At 42.9% G+C, this 15,895-nt stretch overlaps 1 protein-coding gene across 1 annotated transcript in view; it reads right to left on the reverse strand.

Annotated features, from left to right (window-relative positions):
* MDN1 (midasin AAA ATPase 1) overlaps positions 1 to 15,895 on the reverse strand; it is a 90,861-nt gene that overhangs the window by 34,101 nt on the left and 40,865 nt on the right. Inside the window, exons 49-64 of the mRNA XM_033143431.1 lie at positions 15,014 to 15,234; positions 14,071 to 14,184; positions 13,599 to 13,728; positions 12,632 to 12,741; positions 12,353 to 12,486; positions 11,367 to 11,527; positions 10,778 to 10,898; positions 9,478 to 9,688; positions 8,981 to 9,203; positions 8,436 to 8,562; positions 7,114 to 7,281; positions 4,231 to 4,445; positions 3,577 to 3,964; positions 2,699 to 2,808; positions 1,497 to 2,196; positions 486 to 647 (exon numbers count right to left, since the gene is read on the reverse strand). Coding sequence (XP_032999322.1) covers positions 486 to 647; positions 1,497 to 2,196; positions 2,699 to 2,808; positions 3,577 to 3,964; positions 4,231 to 4,445; positions 7,114 to 7,281; positions 8,436 to 8,562; positions 8,981 to 9,203; positions 9,478 to 9,688; positions 10,778 to 10,898; positions 11,367 to 11,527; positions 12,353 to 12,486; positions 12,632 to 12,741; positions 13,599 to 13,728; positions 14,071 to 14,184; positions 15,014 to 15,234 — 3,295 coding nt within the window. The remainder of the gene's footprint in view (positions 1 to 485; positions 648 to 1,496; positions 2,197 to 2,698; positions 2,809 to 3,576; positions 3,965 to 4,230; positions 4,446 to 7,113; positions 7,282 to 8,435; positions 8,563 to 8,980; positions 9,204 to 9,477; positions 9,689 to 10,777; positions 10,899 to 11,366; positions 11,528 to 12,352; positions 12,487 to 12,631; positions 12,742 to 13,598; positions 13,729 to 14,070; positions 14,185 to 15,013; positions 15,235 to 15,895) is intronic.

Below are 15,895 nucleotides of genomic sequence, written 5' to 3' on the forward strand. Positions count from 1 at the left end.
AATATTTTTACTGTTTTTTAAAAAAGAAAACACAAGCAACAGCACTACAACTGAAAGCAAGCAGGACTCAATTTGGTAACAGAGGGCTTATTTCCCTGGCTCTGTTTCATAACACAGCCCTCTTCTCTCTCCCCCCCCCCAATTTACCATTCGAAGCTCTATAAACACTTTCCCCAGATGTGCAGAGAGCTTTTTCAGTCTTTACACTGTGTATTCTCCCAACAAGAACAAATAATGTCACAATGGCTCACTGAACACAAAGCAGAAACGTGAACTTAGGATTCTGGAAGTTAGGCTACTGGACATACTGACTTCGAGTGAAATTAAAAACATTATCAAGTTCTGCCCCTATCCCATTTCATCCAGTTCCCAGCTGCCACACTATTGATACTTCAGTATTTCTTTCTGAATATGTAAACTGCTGCACAAACACTAACAGAATAAAGTTCTGTAAGCAATTTCTGATTAAAGCAGAAGTTGTTTACCTTCTCATGCAGAGGGAATTTCCTCCTGAACTCTCTCTCTTCTTCCTCCTCTTCACTGAGGCCACTCCCATGGCTCTTGGTTCTGTATCTGTATAGACTGTTCTTCTGTTCCTCCTCTTCCTGGGCCTGGCGCTCTTGTTCATCCCATTCATTTATAATTACCTACGAAATAGAATACAAACAAACAAAAGCCCGCTCATCTTGAGAAACCCGTAAGAGACTCGTGCATATAAATTCCACATGTGTCACGCAGTAAACGTATGGTGGCGTGAGGCCACTTGTATGTTGAAGCCTAGTCAAACAGGCTTTGTTTTCTGCTCCGTTTTTGTGGCAAGAAAAAAAGCCCAGAGCTGAAGCCTGCAGGCTTGCTTTTATACTGGCTGCTCTAAAGCTGTGAACCCTCTTTCCAGTAAGCATTAGGCCAGTCACCTTTCTCTCTCCCAAGGGTGTCAAGATTTATTTTTCACAGATGGTTTTTGGCAGAAGTTTCTGCAGCCATTTAGTCTTACTACCGGGTTTTCTTGACGTTTTGTGTTTTGTCAGTTTTTAAACACTTTGTGCAACCAGAAAAGCAGTCTATGAACAACTGAGAGACAACCTGCTGTATTTTATCAGAGATAAACAAAGCAAAACTCCACCCATGCAATGGGGTTTTTTCTTGGCTCTTTCCCTCCTTATGGCTCTCAGAATAGCTGCTTGTGAGGATCAAAGGACCTTCTGGAATGGCACTGTGAGGAACCAGGGTTGCAGCAGGATAGGGAAACCAGGAGAACTTTGCAGAGCTGCCTTGCACAAGCAGAAGCGTATTTCTACTTGTGGGAGGTATTTCTAGGCCGAAGCAATTTTTTAAAAAACACAACAGGGCAACAGTTCCTAAAGTGGCCTGCTTTCATTTGCCAAATGTAACATTTTAAGTTAAGTTTCCAAAGATGTCTCCCCTGGCCAGAGCAATAAGGAGAGAATGAAGGTAGAGGCTCAAAAAATGTAGCTGCTTAAATAGCACCACCATACCTGGTACAAATGCCTAAATAGCTGCAGAGATTTGTGGTCCAGTTCTCTCTTGGACAGCACATGGCAATGGAGAAACAACAAAGCATTCACCAGCAGCTGCTCCTGGGTGAGGCATACCCTCTGCTCCCCATCAGCCTCCTCAGAGGAGTATTTCAGAGATAGCCTCTTAAGGCCATGAAGGACGTCCAGAGCGTTCACAGAGCACAAGGCATCCGCATGGGAAAGGTAACAGGGGAAGGTGGCACTGACCGAAGGAAACGACAGCAGAGAGGCAACCAGAGTGCCAAGCTTGGCTGGGCAGACAAAACTGCTGAACATCGTCCTATGGACTTCAGAAGCCACAAGCCTTAGGCCATGCTGCATCTGCAAAATGGCAGCTTGCAGTGGGACGACTGCATCAGGGAAGGCGGCATAGTCCTCTGCCAACCGTTTCCTGAACTGATGGTGCGACTGCTGCCAGGCTGCCTCTTCATTGAGGATGTTTTGCACCATCTGGAGAGACTGAGACTTATCCAAATGGAGTAACTGCAGAAGGCGGGTCACGAGATCCTGGACTTTTGAAGTCTGGGCAATGCTGCTGACGTACTGATGAACTTCCTTGTATAATGACTCATACGAAGGAGCCTGTGGTCTATAGGCTTGCTTTTGGCTGAGGCTGGCAATCTGGTCCTTCAGCTTCTGGATTCTTTGGCATAACATCCTGAGAGAGGATAAGTTGCAAAAGGTCAATGGTCAGGATCATCCAACAATTATTAGGTGAAAGCCACCTTCAAGAGCAGACAAATTATTTTGCTGCCATGATGAAATCTAAGTGCCACCCTGACTATTTATATAGCTTCACTTTTCTTTGTCATGAGGAACTCAGGCAACTCTGTATAGGTCTAGGTACACTGGATGAAAGCAAGCTTTTTAAATTGTGTCCAGATGGATGGGGACCAAATGGCAAGACACCTGTTCTTGCACACCTGTTCTTGCAATCCAGCCACCCCCACCTCAAATCATTCATCACCCAAATGGCAAACTGAGAGTCAAGAAAACAAGAATCCTGTAGTTAAGTGCAACTACCCAAGGCTCTGTTACAAGCAGGGATTTGAACCCACAGCCCACTGGACTATTGTGACCATTTATAATCACCCTTTCAAATTTGGGAACAGGAGGTAAACATTCCAACATTCCAAAGCCATAGGGAATCTTGAAGTTACCTAATGTGAGGGTGACTGTGGCTGCTGATGGCTTCATCTTCCAGGTCTTTCCCTGTGCGTAACTGAGTTGACAGATTGTGCGTCTTCCATTCACATTCTAGATGGTGCAGCTGAAGGCGTCAGACAAAAAACCCAAAAACCATGCAAGTTTTATTCAAGATAAAACTCTGCCACCACTCCAATTGGGTGGAGGAGGAGCTATTCTTGTGTACTGAGAATTTACAGATCCTTCTGGATGTTGTAAGTCTACAGCAAGGCTGTTAAGTCATGACAGGTAAATGGAACCTCTAAGTCTAGAAACAGTGAGCTGTCTCCAATGAAGTTGTCATGTTTGGGCGAGGACTTATGCTTGCATAAATAAATTTGGCTCCCTCCCCACACACTCAAACCTGCTATTGGCATTCCCCAAACCCTCTGGAGCAGATTGGGAAGGGGTATAGGGACAGGGAGGGGAAGTACTTGCACAAATGGGATGATTTTGTTGGATACACCACCACCACCACCACCACCACCACCACCACCCCGGTTACCTCTAAATACCCATGACTAGTGACCATCATTGTCTAGGGAGCTGATCTCTAGCAATACACAGAAGGGCACAGATTCCTCACCTGTTGCTCTATCTGCATATCTGTGTATATCTTTATTCATCTTGTAGGGTTTTACATGACTACCCAAGCACAGACTCATTTTCTGTTTTGAATTATGCCTATCTGAATATTGGGTTATTTTGTCTCATACGACAGCAAATTTCCAATGCAATCTTACTACATTTGTTCAGATGGCTTGTTATAGTTTAGCAGTCGTTTGAAGATTTGAAATGTCAGTGTAGCTTAAAAATCCCATTAGCCACAACGCAAGGTAACCCAAGGCCTTACCTCTTCCTCTGCGTACTTGAGCTTGTATTCTCTTTTCACCGCTGGATCATACTGGGTCTGTGGAAGCCACAGCTGGATCTGCAGGAGACCTAAGTTGACCCAGAGACTGCCTCTCCGAGACGTTTCAGGCAAGTTCTGCAGCCCTCCTTCGTGCCCAAAGAACTGCTGCAAGCAAGTCAGCCAGATGCAGACGATCTGCTCGGGCAATATTTCCCGTGCAGCAACATCCCTGAGCACTTTGCAAATGTACTGAAACGCTGCTGGGCTCTTGGAGGAAACCTTATTGCAGTTCCGGAGATATTCCTCCTGCTGTTCTGCTGGAACCAGGCCTTTAAGAACTACGAGTTGCCTATGCAACATGATACCTTGGAACCTGGAATCTGTAAACCTGAAAGAAGAGATGTTCCAAATAAGGATGAAGAAGAGATCTGCAACTGGAAAGTCCCTAGAGCCTAATCAGGCTACTGGATAGGTATCAACTAGGCCTCTGCTGCCAACATAGAGACAAGAGAACTATCCCTACAGTAGGGTGGGGAGTCCAGCCAACCACCCACCACATCCTCAGGAGTGCTTCTCTTTTAAGCCTAGCTGTTAACCAAGGGGACAAAGCATCTATCTCCCCTGACCCAATGGCTTTGTTTCTTAATACAGTACCTAAATTCAGCCATGGAAGAAAAGGGCAAGTTGGTCCACAGAACTGTGCTGACTTCCTGAAGCTGCTGTGCTCTCTCCAGCCGCTCTCCCAGTGTGACGTTGGAGGCAGACAGGACAGGAAGGCCGGTCACATCCCACTGGCTCCACTTGCTGCTGCTAGTTAGAATTTCAGAGAGGCACTTGGAGAAAACTGCTCGACTCAAAATACCCACACCCTAAATTAATAAAGATCAAAAGATATATTTATAGCATTGATAAAGGTTTCCACATTTTATTTTATTTTTTAAAAAAGGTAGGTCAGACTTGAAAATGTCAGAACATTTTAGAGAACATGTTACCAAAAAACAACAAGAACATTGAAACCCACTGAAAGTCACTGAAATTACTGCACCAGGTTGGGTGGATGCAAAACAAGATTTCCAAAACAACATCCCACCCATATTTAAAATACCATGCATAAGCACTAAACTAATCCCTACCTTCAGCAATAAGATAATCCCAAAATCTGTGATTTTGCTAAATATATTTCCTAATTAAGTTTATTTAAAAGACACTTCCCCATCTTCTAATGCAGGGTTTGTGCTATTTGTCTACCTCAGTGTTTTTCAACCACTGTTCCGCGGCACACTAGTGCGCCGCGAGATGTTGCCTGGTGTGCCGTGGGAAAAACGTCCCGGCCGTTGTTGTTGCCTTCCTTTAGCCAATCAGGGTCAGCCTGCGCGTTTGTACAGAGAGCCGAAAAGAGACGCCCGCCTTGCCCCAGCAGCGCCGAGGCTACACTGCACTGCATTGCATGGCCCTGGACGCAGCAGCCGGGCCGGCCGCCTCAAAAGCGCCTCCCTCCCTCCTTCGCCCTCCCGCCGGCCAATCGTCAGCACCCTCCGGCCTGCCAGAGTTCCTCGGCCGTCGGCGTGGCCCTGAAGGGGTCCTGCGCGCCGCCCGCGCGCGCGCCTTGTCGCGAGTGGGGTTCCGAGGCCAATGTAGGCACGCGCATCTTAGAAGCGGGAGGGGTGTGTGGAAAGAGCGGGCCGGAGATGAGGAGGAGGGAGCCGGCAGTGGAGGTGGGTGGGGGCTTGGAAATGGCGCGCGCGAGGCGGAGGCCGGTGGGGGGGGGAGAGAGAGAGGATTCAGTACCAAATCGGATGCAAAACCGCATCTATAACCTCTCAAGGGAAATGTTTCCCAAAGTGCAGTCATCTCCAACCTACATAAATTAATTAAGAATTCTTTTGCTGTTTGGAGGAAATAACAAGCCTGCCTCCTTTCAGCTGGGTGAGAGCACTTTGCTAATAAATGATGAATAATTAGGATGTGTAGGTTTCCTTTTGCATTTATTTCGCACTTGCTGGTTCAACCTCTTTGAACTTCCCAAAGCACAAGATCATCACAAAAAAGGGAAACACCACATTGGCTGGGCTCTCAAGTGTGGCATGGCAGTTAATTATATCATGTCAGGATGTCTCAGGAGCTTCTCCACTCATGTCTTTGTCACAAAAAGTCACTCAGTTACAAGACTAGAGTCCCTCAGACCTTACTTGGGGCTGGACTATATTTTGAAAAAAATATGAACAAATTCCTATGCCCCACAAATAACCCAGAGATGCATTTTAAATAAAAGGACAGGTTCCAATTCTGTAAAAACACGCTGATTCCTGGACCATCCGCGGGCAGCATTTAGAAGGTGATTGGGCCACATCCGGCCCCCGGGTCTTAGTTTGGGGACCCCTGCTCTTAAGTCCAAGAATTATAAAATACTTTCTTTGTGTTTATTTGATTCCTATTCAAGAGAATTACTTTATATATAGTCAATATAGGCACAGAGTTAAATTTTTTAACATTTTCTAATGGTGGTGTGCCTCGTGATTTTTTTCATGAAACAAGTGTGCCTTTGCCCAAAAAAGGTTGAAAAACACTGGTCTACCTGTCCTCTACAGTGGGAGAAAAACCTGTTACCCCACCCCCGGCATTCTGATAATCAAAATATTTGATAGGGAGAGGTGAATCTAGCCTCATCTCAACTGTGTTCCTTTATTTCCTGCACTGTCTCCAATCAATGACTTTCATTGACCACTACAGAAAAATGCAAACAAAAGTGAACATACTGACAGGAACTTTGCTAAGTTTGCACAAGTCATTCAAATATGAAATGTCCAGCTGGATTTTTGGACAGGGCATAGAAAATGGGTTTAGTTTTTTGTTCAAGTTGTCAGGCTCCTTTTCAAGCTTTGTTTAAAAAGCAAATCCAAGTTCCCCTGAATTTAGCATCAGTTGTATGGAAGAATTATCCAGATTGCTGCTTGTCACAAACATCTCTTGCTTAACAGGCAGCTCAAAAGCATTAACGCTTTATTTTATATTAATGCTGTATTTTAAACCTGCATAAGCTATAAATAGTAGAGCCTTCCTTGGGATCAGTTCTAGTAGCTAATTCACACTCCAAGCAATGGGAGTAAATACTTTCAATCCTCTGAATAGTGAACCCATTCTCTGTGTGACATCAAAATGGCACCATTCATTCACAAGAAGGAACTATTGGAAAGTTTGTAGGAAACTCGATATCTGCAGAAGTACACTCTGCCCTGCCCCCCAAAAAGATATCCAGAAACAATTTGTAACAGGGAAAACTGAGTGAAGACTGAGCATGCTCAGTGGGCAGAGAGGACTCACAATTAGGAGAGGAAAAAATTAAATGAGGTGGTGGAATGGAGTAACCTAAAAGAAAGCATGGCTGGCTGGAATTGTGAACAGGAACACTTGGCAGTGCATTGTTTTGTTGAAGGTCCTACACTATTCCGTAAAATAGTTTATCATATAATAAGTTCCTGCCTTGACAAAAGAGTCTTACCCTAACCCTTTAAAAAATTCAAGTTTCCTCACACAAACCTGAACAGAACAGTCCATGAGAGATTTTGGCATCTTCTTCTCTCCCACAGACAGCGGCTGCCAGGTCAACCAGCGCTCTGGGTTTGTAGTAACAACACTGCTCCAAAACGCTATTAAAGCAGCATTCACCAGTTCTGACCACACGAGAGAAATTTCTTCTGCAGAGACCTAGAAGTGCAGGACAAAAGTGTTAAGTGTTAAGACTTAAAGAGACTCTCAATGTTTGCCTCCGCTTTCTTAGCATTCTAATGGAAGTGTGCACAAGTTTTACTTTTCAGGGACTAACCACATCAGCTAGAATTTTCCTTAGCTTTGTTATTAAGGACAGGAAGCACTTCCTGCATCAGATATGAAAGTGAAGTTCTCCCTTGGTTCTAAGAGAGTACTTAAGACAGAAAACACCACCACCACCACCACCACCACCACATTGTTCAACTAGCTATAGCTAAGGACCTACTGTAGCATTCTCTGGGCAAGCAATAAATGGGAGGGAATAGAGGAAACTGAGCCAGGTGCACTGGGAATAGTACACCAAAAGTGATGCAGCCTACATAGGAACAAGCAAATAGCAAGGGGGGGGGGGGGAGAAAGAGTGCCATAAGAACTTATAGCAGTACAAAGAGTTTAACAATGAATCAAGCAGAAGGAAAGGACTTTCCCACTCCTAAAACTTTGCAAGCAACCACAAAATGCTAGTTGATTCTTGAAGATGGTTTCCAACACACTGGACAACTGAAACCAGAGATACTCACCAGGTAGCAAGGTTAAGGGAACAAAGTAGGGGGGCGGGGGGCAAGACAGGAGAAACGTTGGCTCCTTAATCCACAGTGGATGCTTTTTAAGAGTCATCTTACCTACTTTCAATTTTCCCCTTGTTCAGTTCTCACTAAACACATAGTTTATCCAAAAATAAATATGGGACATCAATCAAGGACTTCTGTTTGAATGCCAGGAAGTTAGTTTGTCATCCCCCCCCATCCCAAGTAGCTGCTCCTTTTATTAAGTAACAGTTAAATTTATGTAAATTTGATTTTTTAATTCTTTACATAAATTACTCAAAATATGAACAACAAAGAAGAAAATAATGATGATAATAATAATAATAATAGAGATAAGAAGTACCCAGGTGTTTGACACTGATAATGAGAATGTGCAGAGCACTATGATACAGAGCAGATACAGCCCCTTTTGAGATCATATTACATTTCCCCTTATTTTGTATGCTGCAGGTCTCTGTCCTGGATTGGAGAATACAGTGCCATGTGAATAAAGAAAAATGAAAAAAGGAAGGGGAGTTTTCTAAACTTAACACTTGTTCTTACCTTTTGAGAGTCTAATAAGTAATAAAGGCCTTGAAGCTGTTGTGAGGTAGATGGTGTAAACTTAAGGCAGAAAGCAATAAATTGCCTTATTTCTGAACATAGGCTTGATTGCTGACTGCTACCATTCCTGAGAAAAGAAAGGGCAGGGCTACTGATTGATAGTTTGCATATACACCAAGGTACAAAAATAATGAAAGTGGAAAGACCCGACACGTCAATTAGAAATTCAAGGAAAGTCCCACATTCAAAATCACCCTGGTCCTATCAGAAATGTTCAGAATGTCTCATAATCCTTTTGAGACATAAAATTCTGAAATTCTCCCCCAATTCAAAGTTACTTGCATTTCTGTCAGCAGAATTGAGGTTTAAAAACATCTTGAGACATTCTAGTTCAGAGTGCGTGTTCATGAATTTGCTACCTGACAGAGCCACAGGAAACCACAAGATAAAAAGGCTACCAAAGCTTAAGGAAGGGAAAGGCTGGTAAATCGACCTTGCATGAATCCCAGAAACCTTTTGCTCCGTCACAGGAAATTTGCCCTCACCTTTGCAAGGAAGCCTCGGCTATACAATCAGTGGTTAGCTTGTACTGCCAAAGTACAGCTAGATACTCCATTGCAGGCCACAGTTGCACCTTATTGCAGAGCTGAGTTATCAAACTAGAATCCACCTGTTTGCCTTCAGCAGGCTTTTCTTTGAGAGGCTCAAGCAAGACACCTCCTTCCCTCAGCTTTGAATGCTGGAGATTCACCAGAGCCCATAATTCATCTGAAAGAAATAAAGAATAGAAATAGCCTGCAACTAAAATCTTGTACCAAAATAGATTTACGGCAAAAACAAACTCACTCATCAGCACAAAACATAACGGGGGGGGGGGGGGATACAAACCTGGAAATACGAATTTTATCTGAACTTTTATGTCTTTTTGCAGGAAACACGAAAGCTTACTATATGAACATGAAACTACATATTTGAAGTAACCTGTAGTACAAACATTATGAGGTGTTCCTTCACTCCACCTGACCGCAAATAAATCATTTACCTGAAACGACATTCTTCAAATTATTGGCTCTGAGAACTAGGCCTTGAGCCTGGAGCAATGCAGTCTTGATTTTCCACTCTGTGGCGGCCATTTTCAGAATACAGACCTCCTTCTGCCATTTGCCATCTCCAATAGCGGGCCTCAGCTCCTGGACATTAAGTGCTTTGGAAATTTTCCGCAACTGAACAGACGCATCCAATACTCCTACATCCTGCATAAGTTGAATAAAAATAAAAATGGCAACTCCCAACTCAATAGATTAAACACTATTTTGTTTTGTTTTACTAAGACGCATGATAAGACCACTTATGCTGATCTCTTCTGTAAAGACTAAAGGGGTGTGTATAATTTATATGCATGCAAGCAGCAGTCAACTGTTTAGGCAATTGTGCCAAAGTCCAAAGCATGAGAATGCCCCACACTAAGGGTGCACACTTTGGTATGTATGCAGTACTCTGTCTAAGGGAGTGGGTACTTTTGCCTCTGGTTTACAGAAGCAGCACTGCAGGACAGGACAGGCAAGATCAACCATTAGCTTCATTTCCTAAGCCGGGCCCCATTGGTCTCACAGCTTCTGCGCAAGCATGCTACAAAAAAATCTGCTGCCTGAGCATTTGTATAGCTGTGCAAGTATATTCAAAAGTGATATACTGTACTAGGAACTGCTATCTAGGAACACAGAAAACAAGTCAGCTGATTGGTCCATCTACCCAAGAACTGTGTGCACTGAATGGCAGTAAGTTCTCTGCGTTTTCAGGCAGGAATATTTCCCATACTTTCCTGAAGATTGATCTTGGGAACTTCTGCACACAAGGGATGCATTCTGGGTGTTGTAAGAATTTGTGATCTTTTATATATATATAATATATATTATTAATTCACCAAGCAAACACAGGAAAAACAAGCCTCACACCATTTTTCACTCCCAAACTGACAAACTGCTTCTCTGCAGGGAGGGAGGAGGAATTTTTATAACATGGAGAAACCCAGCCAGATGGGCGGGGTATAAATAATAATGATGATGATGATGACACTTAACTATGGTTCTCTCTGTAGGGTGTTTAGGAAGTCTGGTCTAACTTTTCTTGAAAGGAGAATATTTATATTTCTAAAACCATACACTCATTTGATCATCTTTTAAATATCTATAAGCAGTTCTGTAACTCTGAGACACAAGTTCCTTAAATAATTCTAGATGGGTAGTGTAGCAGTGCAATACAACAGTTCTTCTAAAACGTATTACCAAAGACAAACCTCCACAGAAGTCAACAGTACTCAGTTACATATAAATACATTGCACCTTGAATGGAAGAGGTCTTCCCCAAAACTTCTGCAGCTTCTTAACACTAGCAGAAACACCAGCAGGACTGGCTAGACAAGCCTGAATTTGTTGTGAGGCAGACTGAATATCCTTAGGCAGCCTTAAAATAAGAGAAGGAATAATTGTTTATACAGAAAACTGAGAAAAGGTAAGATTGGTCATCAAACCATGCATGCAACCTGGATATACAGCAACCTATGAAACCTCATTCCCCCAGTCCAGAGCTTTCCAAACTGTGTGCCGTGACACATTAGTGTGTTGGCTGCACTGTGTAGGTGTGTCGTGTGAACGCTCCCCGCACTCCTCCTGGGGATGGAAAGGGGTTAGTTTAACCTCAGGGTTGCTAATAAAACTGAATTATGGATGGTATATACTGTAGCCATCTTGACATAATTACCTACAGGGGACATTAAGAATACCTCTGTGCAGGGACTTTATACCTGCTAATCCTAGCCATTCCAACATACATAGGAAACATAATAAAACATTAAACCTTAAAAAGCTTCCCTATAGAAGGCTGCCTTCAGATTTAATGCACTGGTTGGTGTACAAGCTAAAGACAACATACTTCAGCTGTTCATACGTGCTCAGCAACTTAGTTGCCCTGCTGATTAAATGTTTCACAACCCAGTGCCAGTGAAGAGACAGGAGTGCCAAGCCAGAGGAATCCACAGCAACCATGTCCGATATCGTCCAAAACCTGTCACGCCACAATAAGCAGTGCAGTATCTAGAGGAAAGCCAGAAAAAAAGATATGAGTCTTCCATCCCATGATGCACACGGTAATGCTTTTTCAGGTGGAGGACATTGTTCCTTTATCATTAGGAAATGACACATGTCTTAAGTCCAAAAGGGCCTTGTTTGAGCAGAAAGACACCTTCATTCCTTAGACTTTAAGTCTGAGACGGAAAAGGTGCAAGTCTAGGATAACAAGCTGCTAGGCAAAAATTGCACCTTCCAACCTTTGGTGTCTCAGGAGGGTAACCTCTTGCACTTCACCCACTGAGCTATGAGCCTTGTGGTCCTTGCTCAAAGGATCTCTTAAGGCAGCTTCCATGACCCATCCAGGCTGTGCTCCAGAAAACAATAGCTTTCTGGAAACAGATTTCTCTGATCTAACACCCTAAATTAGATCAGAAAAACAGAACACTGGAGCACTGTGGAGTCCTTGCAGTTTAGCTTATCCTTTGGCATGAAGATGATTAGCTTTGCATTTTTGCAATCATTCATGGATCCTTGACTTCATTCTGGCATGTACGTATCTTTACAGGGGCACCCTATTTCCCTACAGTTCAAACTAGGCAAAACATTTATCTGTTTTAGACGAGCTCTTATTCCCAAGTCAGAGGAATCTCCTGAATGTGACTAACCACTTTGCCCGATCCTCCAAGCAACTGGAAAAGACCAGTGGATTTCATGTCCTCTTTCCAGGTTTCCACTTTCAAACAAAATGGTATGACAAAGATATCAGAGTCCGTAACACAGGGAAAGTAAGTGGACAGCTCCTAAAGTCCAAGCAATGGGTGACCCCAGATGTTTGTACGGTCTACTTACTTCATACATTTTTTCATCAGACACAGACCCTTGAGTAGACTTCACCCAGTTCAGCACGAAGGCATCCCAAAGTTCAAAAAAGCCTGCGAGGTTCACCACAATAGCATGTGGCAGTGAGCTGTGGCTGCCGGGATCTTCATTTCAAGAATAAAATTAAACCAAAAGATAATGCAGAAAATTAAACCGAAAGAAAATGCAGAACTGTATCCAAGTACCGTGCTACAAAAACAACACCAATGATTAATTTAAGTAATTTTTAAATGGAAACACACTAGATACCTTTATGGAACTCCAGTGACATCCTCAAAGCACTAGTTCTTGGCTTTTTGGTATTAATCAAGCTCCTTTCAACGTAGCTCTTTTTCTCACGGTCCAGAAACAGTATTGCCCTGTAATTACAACACAACAAACCCACATGGATATCATTAAGTTATTATGTCAAGAGTAAATCAAAATCCTGTTACGAGGAAACTAACAGCCCACAAATTGAATAATGTTGGGACTATTTAACATGTACATAATGCAGAGAAAGCATTAGACACTACAAAATACTAATGTGAAATGGATCCTGAACAGAGAATTTATAATTTGCATTAGGCAAGAAAACAGGAGGAACGAATTCTGACTACGGCAGTGGGTAATGGAGGAGGATGCATGAATATTCTGAATGATTAAGTAAAAATGAGTTTCCTTGTGAAATAAAGGTTTTGATGTAACTGTATGCTTAGATTTTGGATTATCAGTGAGCATAGGGGTACCTAACTTTTTCTAGATTGTACATTACACCAGACTTCATCAACCTGGTGCCCTTGAGATGTTTTGGACTACAACTCCTATCAGCCCCAGCACAGCATAGCTGTAGTCTAAAACTTCTTAAGGACACCAGGTTAGTGAAAGCTGCCTTACAACTTGCCTTCCAAAAGAAAACAGAGCCAGGGATTGATTGGTTGGGTGTTTTTAGCAGTTTAAAGGGGGGGGATCTGTGACAATTATAGACTATCAACCAACTTAAAAAGGGACAGACATTATTATAGAACGTGGAAATGACAAACTAACTTTTCTAATCAAAATAACAGAACAAAGGTGGATACCAATTGGTCCTCCACATGTTGCTGTAACTATGACACTTATCATGCCTGGCCATCGGCCATGATGGCTGTAGCATATGGGGAGATGGGAGACCAAAAACATCTGAAGGGCCACAGGGTTCCCCTATCCCGGAAATAGCACGTGTGACTGAACTCACCGATTTGAAAGTGATTTCAGCAGAATAAGCAGCTGATCCGAGTGTTCTTCTGCTTCAAAATCCACTGAATTGCTAATGATATCCAAACACTGCATGTTCCATCTGGGATCCATAGGAATCACATGCTCATCTGTTTTGATAGATGAACAACAAGGAAAACTCACGTTTGTTTTCATTATAAACATTTTCCAACTCCCTCAATCCAAGACACAGGGCGAATGGGAACGAACCTGGGGTAGCTTCTAATATGCAATTTATTGCATCTTATTTTATGCAGAGTAGCATTTTCTAAGCCCAATGAAAGGTTTTTTTAAAAAAACAACAACAACCCAAAACACAGCCCACTCAGTTCTGTTGCAAGCTACGTTTCACTCCCCATAACCTCATCAATATTGCAAATCAATCTTCACTGTATCAAAAACGCAGGAAGAGAATACACACTCGCAGCCAAGAGAGAAAGAAGACATCTTACCAGTCATATTTGGTTGCAGCAACTTTATTACATTACTGATTGCACCTGAGAGGGGACTGAAGTAAAAATTATTCAGAGATGCCGCACCGGCTTCCAGCTGAGTATACACTGAATCTGTAGAAAGAAGACGACCTGTGAATTCATGGCTTTCTAAGCTTATTATTTTTATTTATATGCTGGTAAGAATTCTTTCTCGCCCTTCATCATCAGGGCAGGTTGCAGCAATATACTGCACAATGATGAAAACAGACAGAGCCATTACAATTATAAAACGAGTAAAACGGAACAGAACAGTGTGATTTCAATTAAACATGGTGGGTCCCACAAATCAAAACACCTGGATTGCCAAAGCATTCAGCTGCGAGCCAATCCCAAAGCCCCTTCCCACCCCATGCATGAGGACCAGGTGCTCCTGTGCATATATTCGGAAGTGGGGGGGGGGGTACTTCATATTAGCTGCAGCTCCTTACACATCAGGTGATGCGCTGAAAGTCCGGCAACCTGAATGAGTGGGGTTTTCATGGGGCAGCTGTGAGAAGGTAGCCAACCCCTGCGGAGAATTCAGTCAATTAATCAAGATAAAACTGAATTGGTATCAACATATGAAATCCGAGTCTTGAGCTAGGGAAACCCAGCCAGATGGGCAGGGTATAACTAATAAAATATTATTATTTAATATTATTATTACAGGCCAAGAAGAAGCTGCAGGCCACAGAGCCAAGAAATTCCAGTTTGGGGGTTGAGAGTTTATTTTTTTGGCCACAGGACTGTCTTTCCTTTCACTCACTTATTGCACACACTATTCTGGTGACGCTGTGCTTTTGACTTCCATCTGTTTACATTTACTTACAAAACTCAAGCATAGGATCGTGCTACATGATTCTCTTCCACCACCACAAACATTTGGATTAGTCTTGTTTAAGCAGCAGGAATCAACACTTACCAGGCACTTGTGGCAAATTCTTTTTTAACTGATTAAGCCACCCAACTCTCAATGTCCAGTCTTGATTTGTTGCTTTCTCTATGAATAACCTGACGGCTGCAGAAAGGACCTCAGTGCCATCTGCCCAGGAGGCACTAGTCTCCACTGCGCCGAATCTGAGGCAATCTGGATTAGGAGAGTGCAGAATTTTCTCAAAGTCATGTATAGTAAGAGGCAGCGTCCTGAAACGAGAGGTCATTGTAAGAAGATCATACAATTTCCAAAGGCCTAGAGGAGATTTAACCCCTAAATATGTTAGAAGTAACCATGGTGTGTTGCCTTAACTCTGGGTAAAACCCCAGCTGGACATTGAAACCATGCTTTCAAACTATTGCCACATCCAGATTTGACCCTTTATTCCATTTTTCTAACACGCGCTATTAAAAAAATGTGGTAACACCCACATTTTATGTGATCTTTCACATGATGTAAGACACACCTGGAAATCTGTGGGACCTAAGAGAAGTTCAACGCTCATTTCCATGTTAACTGCTTCCAGAAAGAAAAAACAACAACTGTGTACCACCCCATTAACCTGGAATATCTCAGTAGTTTTCGAGCTGTAATTTCCCTGCTGTTTTCATGTGATGAAATCTAGGGAAGTAGTCCATCATACAGTTTCCTCCCCTCTCCCCCCAACATTTTCATGGGTGAACAATGGGGGAACAGAAGCATGTATGCATATAGAGGGGGGTGAAATGCCCAATGGCACCTGTCATGTCACGCCCACTGGTGAGAATGACATTTAGCATGACATGGTGGTATATCCATCAAAAAGCCACAGTTCCATAACACAACAGGTAATGCAGTGTGAAAGGAATGTTAGAAACCGGTAGAGAAGGG

This window comes from Lacerta agilis, chromosome 3 (assembly GCF_009819535.1).
Source record: "Lacerta agilis isolate rLacAgi1 chromosome 3, rLacAgi1.pri, whole genome shotgun sequence".
Lineage (NCBI taxonomy): Eukaryota > Metazoa > Chordata > Lepidosauria > Squamata > Lacertidae > Lacerta > Lacerta agilis.